This window comes from Pongo abelii, chromosome 2, assembly GCF_028885655.2.
Source record: "Pongo abelii isolate AG06213 chromosome 2, NHGRI_mPonAbe1-v2.0_pri, whole genome shotgun sequence".
NCBI lineage: Eukaryota > Metazoa > Chordata > Mammalia > Primates > Hominidae > Pongo > Pongo abelii.
In genome coordinates this window covers 110787239-110804701 of record NC_085928.1, presented here as the reverse complement: position 1 = coordinate 110804701, position 17463 = coordinate 110787239, and the positions used below count along the sequence as shown (strand labels likewise).

The 17463-nt window shown below is 38.5% G+C and overlaps 2 protein-coding genes across 7 annotated transcripts in view; one reads left to right on the top strand and one right to left on the bottom strand.

Annotated features, from left to right (window-relative positions):
- Positions 1 to 166, bottom strand: part of ANO10 (anoctamin 10) — a 328446-nt gene extending 328280 nt beyond the window's left edge. Inside the window, exon 1 of one of the 4 annotated variants that reach the window (XM_009239147.4) lies at positions 55 to 166. The gene's annotated coding sequence lies outside the window, so the exon portion shown is untranslated. The remainder of the gene's footprint in view (positions 1 to 54) is intronic. The other 3 variants (XM_009239145.4, XM_063722557.1, XM_063722555.1) reach the window with 3 other exon arrangements.
- The window catches only part of ABHD5 (abhydrolase domain containing 5, lysophosphatidic acid acyltransferase), a 30663-nt gene that overhangs the window by 1374 nt on the left and 11826 nt on the right, over positions 1 to 17463 (top strand). For all 3 annotated transcript variants that reach the window (XM_054550454.2, NM_001133872.1, XM_054550455.2), the window contains 2 exon segments: positions 7849 to 7934; positions 10794 to 11166. In XM_054550454.2, the coding sequence (XP_054406429.1) occupies positions 7849 to 7934; positions 10794 to 11166 (459 nt within the window).

The following is a 17463-nucleotide window of genomic DNA, read 5'->3' as shown; positions in this document are numbered from 1 at the left end:
GGAAATGACCCGGTCTGTCAGCCTCCCAGCGCGGCTTCGGTCTACAGGTACTACCTGTGCTCTGTCCAGCCTCAGCCGCTGGGCGATCCTTCCCGTAGCCGTAGGAAGGGGCGGCGCTTCCTTGGAGGGGGTATTAGAGGCCGGAATTCGCCCGGGAAGCGGCGGGAGGGCGGGGGTGCCGGGAAGGAGGGAGGGGAGAAGGAGTTAGGGAAGTGGGTGTATGGCTGTGGGTTTCAGATACTTCATAGAAGGAAAGTTAGCCCTTAAGATAGAGATACACGTTCAAATGTCATAATTCATCTTTCGGATGAAGGTCTTTGGCTTGCAAGCTCCACTGTCCCTTATTTGTTTGCGCTTCTGAGATTATTCTGGCTTTACTGGCGAAGTGTGTGTTGCATGTGCCTTAGAAGAACACACATAATGTATAGGAAACTGGAAATTGGAGGGCAGATGTCTAATGTGAAACTTTTTTATATACAGGTATAGTGAGTTTATTCTTTTCTACACCTAAAAGACTTCTTGCACTTGTTAGTAGAAGAATAGTAGTTAATGAGTGGAATAATTAAATTGTTATGGAGGTTATTGCCTTGTTTCTCAGGCCTGTCGTTTATATTGAAAAATAAACTTCCCCCATATATATTTAATTTTTTGACGTCGGTTCTACTTCAGACGTCTGGAGAAATTTGCCTAGGAAACGTAACCTAAATGATAGAATATGGAGTACCATGAAGACAGGGATATTTGGAAAGATGTCATGGGGAAAAATTGTGAAATATTAGAAAGGAAGTTATTCTCTTGAGTTTTGTTTATTTGTTGAGGTTTGTTGATGAACTTCCTCGTTGCACTAAGGTGAAATGTTGAATGTTATGTGGACGCAAGTAGGAACCTAATTGGTACGTTGTGTTCTCATCTGGTTTGTCACAACATTTTTGACTCTTGACGCTACTTTCAGGTGGACTATTTGGTTTTGATGTAGTGGGGCCTTGGAGTCCAGGACACAATCGTGAAAGGGTTTTATGGCTTGGAGTGATGGTTGGAAGTCATTGGAGGTAGATGATTAAAAAATCCTTAGCAGCTGATCAGCCATAGTTTCTAGACAGAAGTGGGCTTCCCTGGTATTCTTGGCAATATGCTTTATCAGTGTCCAGTGACTATCCCCAGAAGTGATCCTGTTAAATCCAAGGTTGACCCTGTGTGCTGGGTATTATTGTTCCCATTTGCAGTTGAAACTGGCACTGGAAAGGCTGCTAACAGCCTGCCAGCAAGTAGCAGGGCTGGATTGGAACTCTTTGAGGTGCCTGGATTTAATGTAAGGTGCTTACCCTGTATCTCTGCTGCCTGTCACTGGAATTGGGACTCATGTGGGATGTTTGGCTCTTGTTTGAATACAGTTCCCTACCCTTAAGACATTTGAGGTTTAATTAGGGAGATAACATTAACAAAGGAAAGTTATAAAATGGTCATCTGATGGCTTTTTGGAGAATATGATTCTTGTCCTTTGCTTTGTGGCACTTAGTGAAGACAGGCATACTGGGATCCATTTTACTTTCAACGTCCAACCCCTTTCAGTTGTAATACAGTTGAGAAAGCTAAATGTAATGAGAGTAGAGTAGACTTCTGTGAATTGCTTTAAGTTGTCCTAGAGAATGACTTAGTGTCAGTTGAGAGGAAGCTGTCACAGAATTGCCCAGTTGCAGGGTAAACCATAGAAGAGGTGATTTGCAGTTGTGTGCTGGAGTTGATTTGTACCAGCAAGCCATTGCTAAATTTTCAGGAATTTTGCCAACCGTTGGCAGCTTGAAATTGGCCATGGTGGGAGTATTTACACCACGGAAATCATCAAATGCTATAAATAAGGTATAAATAAGGGATTTTTCTCTCCCCTCCCTGCTTCAGTCTGTTTGCCAGCTCCCCACTGGGTTTACATTAGACTGTGAGTGTAGGTCTTTGCCTTGGAGATAGGAGAGTGGATTTCTCTATCTAATCTTTTTAAAAACTGGCAAGATATGTGCCTTTCTCTCTGCTGCCTTCTCTCCTTCCCAAACCTTTGCCACCTGATATCTTAAAAATCACAAAACTTTTCACTGCCGCATCCCAATGGCCTTCTAGTTTTTTCAGTACTTCTTCTTGCGTCCTTTTTGGTGTTTGTTACTGTAATGATAGCTACTACTTTTTGAAACTCTTATTACACATTCTAGGTCTTAATGACATTTTGCCTTTTATCTTACCTTACCTGACCAACAATAACTTTTATTAGTTTCTCCGTTTTTTTTGCATTCTCTAAATGTAGTCATTTTCCAAGATTCTGTCATCATCCTTGTTTTTATTTTTCATCTCGTTTACTCAACCTTGAACTGTCTTGTCTGTGGAGATGACTCAGATCTCATTTTCTTTCTGGAGCCCTCTTCTGTACTCTGGTAATGTTTCTAATTGTCAGATGTTTGTGCCTGATTCCTCAAATTTAACATGTCCAGACCATGATCTTATTTTTACCTTCCTGCTCCTAAACCAAACGATATAAAAAGCTCAGTTCTGGCCGGGCGCTGTGGTTCACGCCTGTAATCCCAGCACTTTGGGAGGCCGAGGCGGGCGGATCATGAGGTCAGAAGATCCAGACCATCCTGGCTAACACCGTGAAACCCCGTCTATATTAAAAATACAAAAAAAATTAGCTGGGCGTGGTGGCGGCGCCTGTAATCCCAGGTACTCGGGAGGCTGAGGCAGGAGAATGGCGTGAACCCAGGAGGCGGAGCTTGCAGTGAGCCGAGATCATGCCACTGCACTCCAGCCTGGGCGACAGAGCAAGACTCCTTCTCAAAAAAAAAAAAAAAGTGTCAGTTCTTCCTCTTGAAACATTATATTGGCTTAATCATTGCCTTGACTAATTGCTAGATTATTAGTCTAATCTCATGGTTCTGTAATTCCCACTCCTGATTGTGAGTTACTAAAAAAATCATATGGAGAGGTGATTTTATTAAAACTGATTGTTCAGTTGAGACCTAGGAGTTTTAGTTTTATTCTCTTTATTATCTAGTGAATGAACTTATTTTAGAACTGATGCAAAGAAATGTCACTGACTTGTTAAGTAGAGTACACATGTGGCTTCTTCAAGTGTGTTTGATAATGAGGTCATATAAGTGACTCTAAAATGGTTTGTTTACTGTGTGAAGGAAGGTAGGAAACAATGGGGAGATACGTGTTACCAGCACATGGCTTGTCTAAAACACTTATACTACCAATCTGAGTCTTTAAAAGTTACAGGTGGTGGGGGGAGGGGAAGTTAAAACAGTATTAATTAATGTGTTAACATATATTAGAGGGCCTGGATTGTCATTGATCTAATAGTGATAATTTCAATCACTTGTCATTTATCCAAAATAAAATGGCATGTTAGTCACTTAAATTGTAGCTGTATGAGACCATATTCTTTTTGTTGTTGTTGTTGTTGTTTTTTTTTTTAGAGACAGGTTCTTGCTCTGTCGCCCAGGCTGGAGTGCAGTGGCACAATCATGGCTCACTGCAGCCTCAACCTCCTGGGCTCAAGCAATCCTGCCACCTCAGCAACTTGCCCCCCAGCCCCCGTATTTCACCCCCAGGTTGCTGGGACTATAGGCATGTGCCAGGTGGCTGGGACTACAGGCATGTGCCCGGCAGCTGGTCTTGACCTCCTGACTGAGCTCAAGCAATCCTCCCACCTCAGCCTCCCAAAGTACTCTTTTTTCTTTTCTTTTTCTCTTTCCCAGGAATAGGATTTAAAAAGTCAGTTCCCAAGAAAGGTCTTTATTTACCCAAGTGTTGTAATTTCCAATTTGGAAGTTTTTAGTCATTGGTTGAGGAAGTATGTCAGATAAATATAAATGTAAATATAAATAAATATATATATTCATACCTGTAATTCATTTGGATATTTATAATAAAAATCAAAGCCTCATGGTTTCTTTGAATGAGATAGAATACTGTGCTTAGGTTAGTTTATCAAGAGCAATAAGGTTATATGATTTTTCTCTCTCAACTGTACTAGAATAGGAATGGAGGCCATTTTAAACAAAATTTTAATATAATGAAATAAATCCTCGTTACTTATAACCTAATTAGAAATGTTAAGTGGCCAAGAGTGTGTGGAAACTGGCCAGATTTCTGCATATTTTCTTCAGAATACTTTGAAACCTCTTTCACTGTTTCATAATGTTTATAGATTGTGCAATTCAGGTTTAGTAATACTGTAGATAGACAGATGTGTTAAAGAACAAAACAGAGATTGCCAGGAAACTTAAGTGTTGATAGTATGGAGTATAAGTACGACGTAATATTTTTTAAAAAAGATTGCGTAAAAAGTTAATGGAAAAAGTGGTGTCTATCTCTCACTCAGGATACTTAAAGTCAGATTCTTAGGTAAAATATACTCAATTAATATGTTAAGCACATCTTACTTGGCTTTCCTTAGAATTGTCACCTCTGATGTGATCTTTTATAACTTTTTTTACTCAAAAGTCTGCTCACTAAAAAGATTCTCAGTTTGCATTACAATGGTTATAAAACAATAATCCTTTTATTTTTTGTTTTTGTTTCTGTGATTAGATGCTTTAGGGCTTATATCCTTTGCCTTGCTAATAAGGTAAGTGCCCAACTGATGGGGCTGTGTAGAAAACTTTTTGGCTTGCGTTGGTAAGCTTTCCCCATGTCATAGATGCTTACTATTAGAAAGCTATAGGTTCCTGTGGTGAATGACTTCTCTTTGTATTACAGTTGACACTTTGGTCACTTTTGAATTTAGGCCTCAGTGATGGATGATAGTGTTTATTGCTTGTCTCCTTAAATAAAATAGAGAAGTTAGGTTTTGCTTTTCTGTTTATTTTCCAAAGCTATGAGGAAGAGGCATTGAATCTAGTTTACTGTTTTATAGGTGGGCTGTGTGAATTTAATTTTTGCCTTGAATTTTGTGACCTCAGAAGAATGGCAGAATTCTTCAAGCTGACAAGCTTCAGTCCTGTGTCCTTAGTTCCAGTCTTCTATATACTAAACCTAGGAATGCTGAGCAACACTGAATGGCATAGGATACCACTGGGGAGGGGGCAAAGGGTCTCTTTGAAGGTGAGACTAATTTACCCTGAAGACAGGAGGTAGAGTTGGGTGGGTAAGTTTTAAAGGTTTGAAGCAATAGAGGTTGTAAGGTAAGGTATGAGACCTTTGAACAAACAGGAATCAACTAAAGGGTGGAAAAGATAAGGCCCTTGCTTTTTACTCATTGGAAATGTTCCTTGGAGCCTATTATGTATATAACACTTAATCCTGTAGAGTAAGAAGCAGAGGATAGTTTCTGTAAAACATTTAATCATCTGGTTAAAGTGAAACTGGACAGAAACATTATCAGGGCTTAGGGGAAGAGTGCTATCTTTACAATTCCATTAAGAGTGAAAATATCTTGCTATGTTTTGTTAAATATATATTTTTCTGTTAGAAAAAAACCCACTTTAAAAAATCACCTGTTTTGATGAAAATGCTTCTGTGAAAACCGGAAGAGAGTTGGTGCCTCTTCTTATGGTTGAAGATCCCCACTTTTTAATGTAAGCTTACAAACATGAAAACATGTTTTGCCCCTTCTCTGAGTTGAGCTGGTCACTAGAAGGCAAATCCATGGACAGACAGTCCCATTGTTTGAAAGTTGGTTTTGTGGTAAGTGGTAAGTTGGTGGAGGTAGGCATGATTCTTCCATTACAGGCTGGTATGTAACTTTTTAAACTGTGGTGCTTTGTACATAGTAGGTATTCAGTGTCTGAATTATTTTTTGAGTGTCATTTTTTTTAAAAAGTATCCTTTTTTAATGCAAAGAATGCATTTGTGTTTTCTTTGCCCCAGTTTGTCTGTGATACCAATTGGACCAATAGTAGCTTATACTTCATTTCACTGTAATTTTTTTTAATTGACTTCTGATTTCTCTCTGGCAAATAATTGTCATATGGTTCGAGGGATGTTTGTTTAAGACAATGGATGAGATTGAGTTGTAAGTAATTTCTTGTTGGTACTAGTTCATATTTTTATGGTTAAATATAGACCTAATGGCTGGTCAAGGACAAAAGAGCTTCACCTTTAACCTCTAAAAATCATGAGTTCTTTTATTTTAATGGCCTGTGTATTAGTCCATTCTCAGGCTGCTATAAAGAACTACCTGAGACTGAGTAATTTATAAGAGCTATGCAAAGCCGTAGAGACATGTAATCATATGAAATTTTGAGAGATATGAGGTACTGGAAAAAGTACAATGTATAAAAAGAAAAGAAAAGATGGGATGGAGATAGGCTGTGGATGGATTGCAAAGTACCTTCTGTGCAGGTCCAGGAAAATATAGACTTTATCCTGTAGGTAATGGGCAACTCTTCAGACATTTTAAGGAAGGTAGTCATTTGAGAAAAAAGCACTTTGGAGTGGCTCAGACTCAAACTCACTTACTTACTAGCTGTATACCCTTGGACTTGGCGCTTAACATTTCTGAACTTCAGTTTTTACATCTATGAAATGGGGATAATTTGGACTGAGAATCCCCTGGATTGTGAGTGACTTAATATTCAGCAAACATTATTTATTGAGTACCTGTTATACGTAATATCCAGATAAATTCTACAGGGACGGGAAATATAGTAGGATGAACCTATAAAGGTGAGAAAAGCTAGATGTTGGATCACAACCCTTCCAAAACTTAGCGTATTTTCCTCTCACACCTATTCTTACTCTTGTGTTGTCTGTCATTATAGTGGTACGCTAAGAGAGAAGCCTGGGAATCCTTATTATAACTTCATTATATCCAACCAGTTATCAAATCAAACCTGTTTTCCTTTTAAATATTCTTTGACTACATCTTCTTGTCTCTATCCCTGTTGCCAAAGCCTTGGATTGGGCCCTTACCTCTCATCTGGACTCTGCAGTAGTTCACTTTTCCTCTTCTAATTCATTTCTTTTTCATCAAAAAGTTCTCACTTTAAATAATACCAGCCATGTACTGAGCCCTTGCTAACTGTCAAATGACTACTGAAGCTCTGCATTATGTCAGGTTATTACAATAAGCTTTTGGTTTGTGGCTGCCAGGCCAGGAGTTGAGGCTTACCCTCTCTTTTGTTGGCTACGAGCAAAGTATGTCAGCTGCAGCCTCCCCATGCCTTTCCTCACTAGTTGCCTCAGATCTGCTTCCTTGTTCTTTGTTGTGCTGTCTTCTGATGGATGCTTTGATCATTCTATTCATCTACTGTTTGCTGAAACCCAAAGCTTTTTTGTATTTCTATTAACAGTTAACCAGTTCACCCTAAGGAGATTGTACACAGACCAGCCCCCCACATTTGTGTTAGGGGTATGTTACTACTCGTATGAGATTTGAAGCCTTTGTTTCCTCCAAAAAATGATCGATCTCAGATTTTAATAAGGCGCCCCTTTTCTCAACCCCCATAGAGGTACCTTTTATATTCACTGTGAAACTATCATTCAAATGAATCTACTCCTGGTCTTTAACTTTTTTTGCACTTCTACCCCAATAAGAGGCTGTCTTGCAGTGGGGAGGAATGCATTTTTTGTGTTTTCTTGTTCTGTCCATTTTATCCTCTTTTTGTTTATTTGGATTCTGACTATCCGTGAATAAGATAGACTTTGAGATCTACTTGTAAGTACACGGGCTGAAGTTGAATATCTGTATCCCAGTACTTACCACCATGCTTTGTGCATGTTAGGTCACTTTTGTCACACATAGCTTTACCGTCACACAGGTAGTAAATTTCCTGTGCTGCCTTTCTTCCGTGCATGTGACAATTGGTAGTTGAGAAGAGCATGAACTCACCTATTTGTATTTTGTTTTTGGTGCTCTAGGTCAGGGTGGCTAACTGGTTGGCTTCCCACATGGTGCCCTACGTCTACATCACACCTTAAAGAAGCTGAAGAGAAGATGTTAAAATGTAAGCCTTTCTTCTTGTAAGTTAAATGAGCTGTGTACTAAGATAGGTCCAATATATCTCATTGCCCTGAAACTAGAGATAAGATTCTGTGGTATGTTCATTATTGGCAAAATAACTTTTTTCCTTTTCCTTGTCATTAGAAAGTACAGAAATGAATGTCGGGGGCTGGCAGGTAGGAGTTCTAAAACTTTTTGGTCTTGGGCCCCTGTTATGCTCTTAAATTAGTAAGGACCCCAAGGAGATTTGTTTATGCGCTTATTATCAATATTTATCATTTCTAATTCAATTAGAAATTAAAATTGAATAATCAAAAATGTTAATTTATTAATTTCTTTAAAAATAATAGTAAACCCATTACAGATTAAAATAAATAAAATTTGTACCAAAAAAAGAAAAAAATACTTTCCAAACATTGTTTACATGTTTACAAATCTCTTTAATGTCTAGCTTGACATAAGGTTGCTGCTTCTGCTTTCAGTCTGATAGGTAATCACATATGTGACTTCTGGAAGACTATTTTATACCTATTAGAGAATGAGAGTGAAAAATAGAAAGTCTTAGTATTATGATGAAAATAGTTTTGACTTCCTGGATCTCCTCAAAGAGTCTCAGGGACACCCCCCTGACTCTGCTTGAGACTATGCTTTGAGAACAGATTCTAGGTGTTTCAGAGCAAGCAGCCTTGTATAGTGGAAGTACTAGACTGGACCCAGGTAACTTGGTCTAGGCCCAGATCTGCCACTAGGTGGTTATAAGATCTTGGACAAGTCACTTTGCTCAGCTTCTCATTTCTTATAAAATGAAGGGGTAGGATTCTTATAAAATGAAAGGGTCTGTAAAATTCCTTCTAGTTCTAGCATTCTAGGATTCTATATTTATAGTGCTGTGGAAGCCCTTTTTTTTTCCTCCTTATGAGCACTAAAATTTACCCAGACTTGTACTATCAGGGCATTCCAGCGTATCTGTGGGTGTAGTTCTAAGTAGTGGTATTTATTGTGCAATTTTGTTCTGCTGATCCTACTTAAAGAAGTGGATTAAGTAGTACCATTCATATTCATGTGTTATTTTTGTATGTAGGTACAGATGTTTGTACATGCCTGTTTTTCATTCTCTTTACCACTAATGAATTTGTTTGTGCATTTGAATGATTCAGGAGTAAGTGACCATAACTGGATATATCCTTAGGAAGCGATAACTAGCCATCTTTCATGAATTTTTTTTTTGAGATGGAGCCTTGTTCTGTTACCCAAGCTGGAGTGCAGTGGCACAATCTCAGCTCACTGCAACCTCTGCCTCCTGGATTCAAGCAATTCTCCTGCCTCAGCCTCCCAAGTAGCTGGGATTACGGGCACCTGCCACTATACCCGGCTAATTTTTGTATTTTTAGTAGAGATGGGGTTTCGCCATGTTGACCAGGCTAGTCTTGAACTCCTGACCTCAGGTGAGGTCAGGCCTCGGCCTCCCAAGGCCTCGGCCTCCCAAAGTGCTGGGATTACAGGTGTGAGCTACCACGCCCAGTTATTACGTGGATTTTTAACATGATAATGAACTTCTATTCCATATACTTGAGTAAACTTGCTCTCTACAAAACTAAGAAGGATGTCATTGTGATTTACCAAAATAAAAAAATTCTTATCAGGAGATAAAAAGGGGTACTAGATTCTCAATTCATGCATTTAACAGACATAATGATTCCCTTCCTTTTGGTTCTAGGGATGCAAATAGGAATGTGAATTGGTCTCTGCTTTAGTGTCAGACATGAAAGTAAGCTACTGTGGAGTGAGTTCTCTAATAGTTATACAGATGGTTTTTATGGGAATACGCAGACGTGTGTGTTCAAAATGCTGAAGTGGTTTGGCTTGGCACTTAAGCCAAAGCAGCCCCTTTTCTAAACTAGTGGTATTTCCCCCAACTTGAGGGCATGTGCTTTATTAATATTCTGAATGAATGTTAGGTTTCTTCTTTGCTGCCACTATGTGGATACAAAACCTGAGATTATTTCTTTGGTTAAAAGGCAGAAACTCTTGTTTCTTCGGTGTCTTGTTTACTGTATATGAATATGCATAAATAATTAAAGGGTATATCTAAAATGCAGCTGTTCAGTTGATAGTTAAATATAAATGATTTCAAATTTAATTTCATTTTTAGGCAATTTTTGGGAGTGTTTAAAGTATTTAGTCCCACAACATTGAAGGTAAAAAAGAGTTTTGGTCTATAAAATTGTGACTATTTGCTTTTTCTAGGAGATTACTAGAGTTGGACCCAAGTTACCTGGTGTGTCATGCTGAGGAGTTCCTACAATACTTTGTCAACTTTTTTTGACATGACTTAAGGTTTCACTTACATGTTTAATATAGATACCAGTAATCCTTCCCTAAATTCATGATTACTTTTTAAGGAAAAATTATGCCTTTGAGTCTGACTTCAACTCAAAGTTAACAAAAGAATACCACCTTGAAATTGTAGAACACCTGACAGTGTTCTACAAATTGTCTGCAAAGCTAGAGACCTTAAAATAATGGATTCAGTAACCGCTAAGTTCCTTTTCACTTCTAGGAGTATAATACCCTCATTTGATAGATGTGGAAAGAAGTTAGAAGGTAATATGACTTGCCAAAGACCTTGACCACAGGTTACTTGAGGTTTGTCTGAGGTAGGTCTTCCCCCTTAGGTGTAAAACATGGTCATTTAGGATTATTTACTTCAATAAAATGTGTACTTTTTAAAAATAGCTGACAATAAAAGCTAAAATCATGAGATTGGATACTAGATGATTTGTAATTTTTGGTTGCTCTGAGAATACTTCCCTTCTCAGAAGTAATAAAATGAAACAGAATTTCTCTTTTATGTTTTCATTAGGTGTGCCTTGCACATACAAAAAAGAACCTGTTCATATATCTAATGGAAATAAAATATGGACACTGAAGTTCTCTCATAATATTTCAAATAAGACTCCACTTGTCCTTCTCCATGGTTTTGGAGGAGGTCTTGGGCTCTGGGCACTGAATTTTGGAGATCTTTGCACCAACAGACCTGTCTATGCTTTTGACCTATTGGGTTTTGGACGAAGTAGTAGACCCAGGTTTGACAGTGACGCAGAAGAAGTGGAGAATCAGTTTGTGGAATCCATTGAAGAGTGGAGATGTGCCCTAGGATTGGACAAAATGATCTTGCTTGGGCACAACCTAGGTGGATTCTTGGCTGCTGCTTACTCACTGAAGTACCCATCAAGGTAAGTGGTGGTGACAGAAGAGAGGGATTATAACTGTGCTTCCAAGTACCAGACTCTAGTTCCCATCTTTGGTGGTTGTTAGTGCCTTACAAGGCAGACATTCTCTTAAAGGACCCTATAGACCACACCACAACTGATGACCAATATAGTAGCTGAAATAATCATGTCAGATCTTCCTATTACACGTACTACATGTTAATAGGCTTGGGAAAGGGCTTTCTATTTGTTAAGCTTAGAATTGTAGAAACTTTAATGTATAATTTTAAGCCACAAGTAAAAATTATTTATTATTATTATCATTAAACCTATGAATCCAGCAGGTTTTGTCTAATGTTTTCTAAGTTATAGTAAGCTATAAGGGGAAACCAGGTTAGAAGATATAGGTACTAGTGCTAGCTCTATGACTTAGAGCAAATCACTTGACCTCTAACCTTTAGTTTTCTTTTACCTAAACTATAGAAAATACAACTTCATAGCATATATCCCAAGATTTTTTATTATACCATACCCTAACCTGTCTCATTATAAAACATTGAATTAATGAATATTTGCTTCAAAGTCTTTCTAGCATCATCTCCTTTCTTTAACTTTTTTTTTTTTTTTTTTTTTTTTTTTTTTTTTTTTTAAGAGATAGAAACTCGGTCTGTCACCCAGGCTGGAGTAAGTGCAGTGGCATGATCTCAGCTCACTGCAGCCTCCACCTCCCAGGCCCAAACGATTCTTCTGCCTCAGCCTTTGAATAGCTGTGACTACAGGTGCATACCACCACACTCAGCTAATTTTTGTAGTTTTAGTAGAGATGGGGTTTCGCCATGTTTGCCAGGCTGGTCTCGAACTCCTGACCTCAAGTGATCCACCCCCCTCGGCCTCCCAAAGTGCTGGGATGACAGACCTGAGCCACTGCACCCAGCCTCTTTACCTTATTTTTAAATGCTATTTACTGTTATTCATGTTACTACTCTGAGAGAGGGTCACATTTCAGTGCTAAGAAAACAGGAGAAAAACTTATCTTTGTTTTGATATCTTTTGGAAAGAAACAACAAAAAATGAATACAGCATTTTTGTGTTGCCAATGTATTTTTCCATTGGACTGATTTTTAAATCCAAAATTGCAACTGATTTTGACTTTGAGGTCTGTGAGTGAGACATGGGATGATGGTCATTTCAGAGTGCCTGTATGTACCTATAAGATCTCCCCATTGCATAAGTCTGGGTGTGTGTTCAACACAGAAGTTGATGTATGAAGCAGCAGCCCTGTGTACCTGAGGTTCCCTTCCTCTGAAACAGCCACTTTTTCTCTATAGACTCTTTATCTAAACTTTAGCATTTACACCTGATTTTTCTGATCTCATGGTCCTATATGTGCTAGACAATAATAGTCCTGTCAACTGGCAGGCCTGTTCTCTAAAAAGAAACGCAAATTTTCTTCTCCTGGTTGGCATTTTGGGGTTACTTTCTGTCTTTTCTTTTTTTTTTTGAGCCAGAGTCTCACTTAGTCGCCCAGGCTGGAGTGCAATGGCGCGGTATCTCGGCTCACCGCAACATCTGTCTCCCAGGTTCAAGCAATTCTCCTGCCTCAGCCTCCAGAGTAGTTGGGATTACAGGAGCCCGTCACCACACTGGCTCATTTTTGTATTTTTAGTAGATACAGAGTTTCACCATGTTGGCCAGGCTGGTCTCAAACTCCTGACCTCAGGAGATCCTGCCTGCCTTGGCCTCCCAAAGTGTTGGGATTACAGGCATGAGCCACTGCACCTGGCTGGAGTTACTTTCTTTTATTGTGTCCTACTCTTAGTGACAAACACCTATTTGCATTTATGGTGAAAGGAGAAGGAAGTAGATGCTTTTCTGGTACAAGTCAACAGGGCTATTTGTGGGAGTTGAACTTCCTTTGTTTTTTGTCAGGTGTGTATTACGTCTGTGTCTGTCTTGTGGTATTTATTCTCTGAAGATGTGACATGGAACTCTGCAGGCTAGACCTTGGTCATTAAACCCTAAGTCTTAGAATCCTGACCCTTCATAGCTCTCTACTGATAAGGTCAGTTGGCAAGAGTTTCATTTGCAATTGTGAACTGCTCTAAAGAAATAGGGAGGCTTCAGGGATTCAGAAGGGAATCAACACTTTAAAAACATTATAAAAGAGAATAGCAAAAGGTATCTAAAAACAAAGCTAGTGATTCCTGCATTGGACTGATTATATTTTAGAAAATGGTTTTTGAATGTTTGTGTCTAATGCTAGAAATAAAACTAGAGTACTGTGTCAGGACCAAGAATCATAAGTAGTAGCAGTAGATGGATATGAGAATGCTTGAAATAATTAGCCTGTCTAAATTTGGCTGGTTGCCAACAAAATTTTGAACTGTACAGAGTGTATTGAATATTCAAGCTTATATTCTTAACTGCATAAAACTTAAATTATTAAATACAGGTTAATTTCAAAATAATGATGTTTTCTGGATTTTCAGATATCTCAAATCATGATTATGTCCAGTCAGTCAGAACACCATGGTTGGCACATAGTGGCTGCCTAGTAAATATTTCTTGAATAGATGATTTTGATAAAGAGAATTATAAGCTGAGTTCACCTTTTAGCTAACAATTTTATGTTCTTTTCTCTGTTCTTCTCTTTCCATTTTGCATAGAAGTATCAAGAGATAAGAGCTGGTCATGTCATATCTTTCTAATTTATTTTTGGGAGAAAAATTAGATATGCTAGCATAAGCAGGCAAAGATTTCAGTTTTATGCCTTTTGCCCAGTTAGTCTACATCTTAAGTTAGTATAGCATAAAAACAAGTTACCGTGGAAATAAAGAGATCATTCTGTGTGTATGTGTGAGAGAAAGGTATTAGTGAGAATGTTTCTTCTAACATTTACACACACACATATATATATAACATACATGAATATTTTACAGAATGAAACAAATTGACCAGCCATTTAAACCAACAACTTTAGTTAGTTTAGAAGTGTGTTAAATCTACTAAATAAAAGTAGAATTTTGTAGTTTATTTTTTCCCTATTCTAATAGACCAGATAATACCCCATTGTAGCATATAATATAGGAAGACTGGAATTAACAATCTCACGGGCTTCCCCTTCTCCCTAGCTTTTTTCCTTCATTGCTTTTCAGGATGGCTTCCCTGGAAGCACTTCTCTTTAAATGGAGAGGACAGGGAAAAATGAATATCTCTTGTCTTTTCTGCAAGGTGCATCGTCTCATTTGGTGCCCTTTGGTCTTGCTGTCCACATGTTTATTTATATTACTAATAATGTTGCTTATATTTGTTAACTTTTTATTAAAAAGAATTTTTTTCTGCTTGGTCCTGGTTGGGCAAATTTGTACAAATTTACATAGATGATCTGATAGTTAATAGTTCGGTAGACTCACAGATCCAAACATTAAACAGGATTAAACAGGACTGAGTACTGTAAGTGTTCACCATTATAGCAAACCTCATATTAAGTGATGTTTAGTGTTTGGTGTGTCTTGAAGTTGGCATTCCCACTGAGCAGATGGGGTGGTTGTCACGGTTGCCTTCTGTGTGATCTGGAATGTTTCACCTGAGCTGGAGAAGCTTCTTTGCAGCACACACAACATTTTCTCTGGTGCAATAGAGCAGTCTGCTTGGTATCAACAAACAGGTACTGAACCACGTACTCGTGCTCATCCAGCTTGCTTTTGATCCAGTAGCATTTTTATTATGCTGTCATGAGATTGAAATGAATCTGAGTTTCAGAAAGACTTTTGGTGGGGGTGGGGGGAGCAGTAAGAGGAGGGAAAAAGTGGTCTGGAGATCACATGAAATTCAGATCATTTCTTACACTCACTGTGCCTCTTTTGTCTCTTTTTTCGATAATGGACTTTAAGAATGTTACCTTTTTTTTTTTTTCCTTTTTGCATAGAAGTATCAAGAGATAAGAGCTGGTCATGTCATATCTTTCTAATTTGTTTTTGGGAGAAAAATTAGTAAGAGATGGGGTCTTACTCTGTTGCACAGTCTGGAGTGCAATGGCACAATCATGGCTCACTGCAGCCTTGACCTCTTAGGCTCAACAATCCTCCCATGTAGCTAGTACTACACATGTGCCACCATGCCTGGGTAATTTTTAAAATTTTGTGTAGAGATGGGGGTCTCACTATGTTGCCCAGGCCAGTGTCAAACTCCTGGCCTTGAATTATCCTCCTGCCTCCAAAACTGCTGGGATTACAGGCATGAGCCACCGTGCCCAGCTGATAATGTTATTTTATTCTTTGCTTCCTCAGGTGTTGCAAATATAATCTTTATTTTTTTCTTTTAAGTAAAATGACAGCTCCTTACTTTCTGTTTTATGCATAGAGGGAAAAAACACAAAAACAACGTTGTTTTATTTGTTGAGACTTAGTGTTCCAAGCCATAACAACTCAGTGCTTGTCTTTTATGGGCAGCTCCATTCTTCCATTCGTTACTTTTATAGGACAGTTAGAAGAGAAGAATGAAAAGGCCTAGTTTAATACACTTGTTTAAGAAGGATTCTTACTCTAAAGAACAAATAAAAGCTGATCAATTTTTGCCAACTTTTGGATTACAGGCGTGAGCCACTGCACCTGGCCCAGTTTTTTCTTTTAATTTTTCTTTCCTTCTGGCCCCTGCTGCTCAGTACCCCATTAAAAAGACTATCTATTTTGAAGATATTTGTTATAAACTAAGGAAAAGGAGATTATAGAAACTTTAACTTAGAAAGTGTTTAGCAAAGAGATCTATTCCGAGTTAGATTAGAATAAGTTTTCACTAGTCGTTATTTCTCTAGTAAAAGGTTTTTAAATAATTTTATCTTGAATACTTTTCTTTTGCCTGGCTCTGTCTTCTGATTGTACAGAACTGAGCTGAGCAATTCTTGTTGGCCCTCTGCTGTTCTAGGAAAAGCTGTTCTACTTGATTCGAAGTTGGAGATACTTAGTTTGTTGTTCTCTGGGCCTTCCCTTTTCTCTCTCCAGTGGCTTGGAGCCAATGGGAAATACTTGGGGCCAACTTCATTTTGCAAATGCCTCCTTTGTGCATTGACTAGAGTTCTTTCTGATTATTTTCCTTAGATTCACTTATAAATTTTGATTCTAGGTCTAATTGTTCTCCTTTCTTTGCTTTTTTTTTTTTTCTCCCCCTGAGACAGTGTCTTGCTCTGTTGCCCTGGCTGCAGTGCAGTGGCACGATCTCGGCTCACTGCAACCTCCGCCTCCTGGGTTCAAGTGATTCTCATGCCTCAGCTTCCCGAGTAGCTGGGATTACAGGTGTGAACCACCACGTCTGGCTATTTTTTTGTGTTTTTTATAGAGATAGGGTTTCGCCGTGTTGGCCAGGCTAATCTTGAACCTCTTGCCTCAAGTGATCCGCCTGCCTTGGGCTCCCAAAGTGTTGGGATTACAGGCATGAGCCACCACGCCTGACCTGATTATTGTTCTTCTTGCATTATTTCTGACTGGTGGCTGTCTTTAAATCTCATGAAGGTCAGGCTTATCTACCCTTGTTAGCATTTAGAGCAAGTGAAATCAGGTCCTAGTGTGTTGGTACAGGTGTTGTCCACTGCTTTGCCCTTAAGGATGTACTCTGCTCACCATCTTCAAACTCAAGGCCAATTCTAATGACTAACATTAAGAAGAATGCCTTTGTATATTTCGAAACTGATGAGCTGTTCTGTTCCTGCTCTGCTGGTTGTTTTTCTTGTGGTTTAAACCAGTCTCTGGTTCTTGACAAGGATGTCTAATAGGATGACTCACATGTGCTATCTGGTTGGACCCATTCTTTACGCTAGATGTGAACTAAGAATCTCAGCAGGGAACCCTCTCTGGAATATTAAAGAGTAGGGTTTAGCTAATTATAATAGTTTAGATGTACATTAAAACCCAGTAACTCCTATCAAGTGAGGAGATAATATTTTTACTAGAAGCTGAGGTTAGAAGATAGCCTGGGACCTTGGTCTGGTGCAACATTGTAGTCACCTGTGATCAAGCTCTTCTGAAGAATAAATACCTGTCTTTCCATGTTCCCGGGAATAAATTCTACTCTTGTAGTCTTCCTATTCTTGCTACTGTAACTAGCTTACATTTACTGAATACTTACCATTCGATAGCCACCAACCTGAGTGCTTTGCATGGTCTGTCTTATTTAAAATTCTTAAAACCAAAAATAAGGAACAGTTATTTTCTGGGGTCTTTACATGTAGTAGAAGCAGATGATATATAACTACAGTTAACTATAGTTTAGATGTTGTAGAGTTTTAAAAAATTATGTTCAAACTTTTTTACTATAGCCCTTCTATAT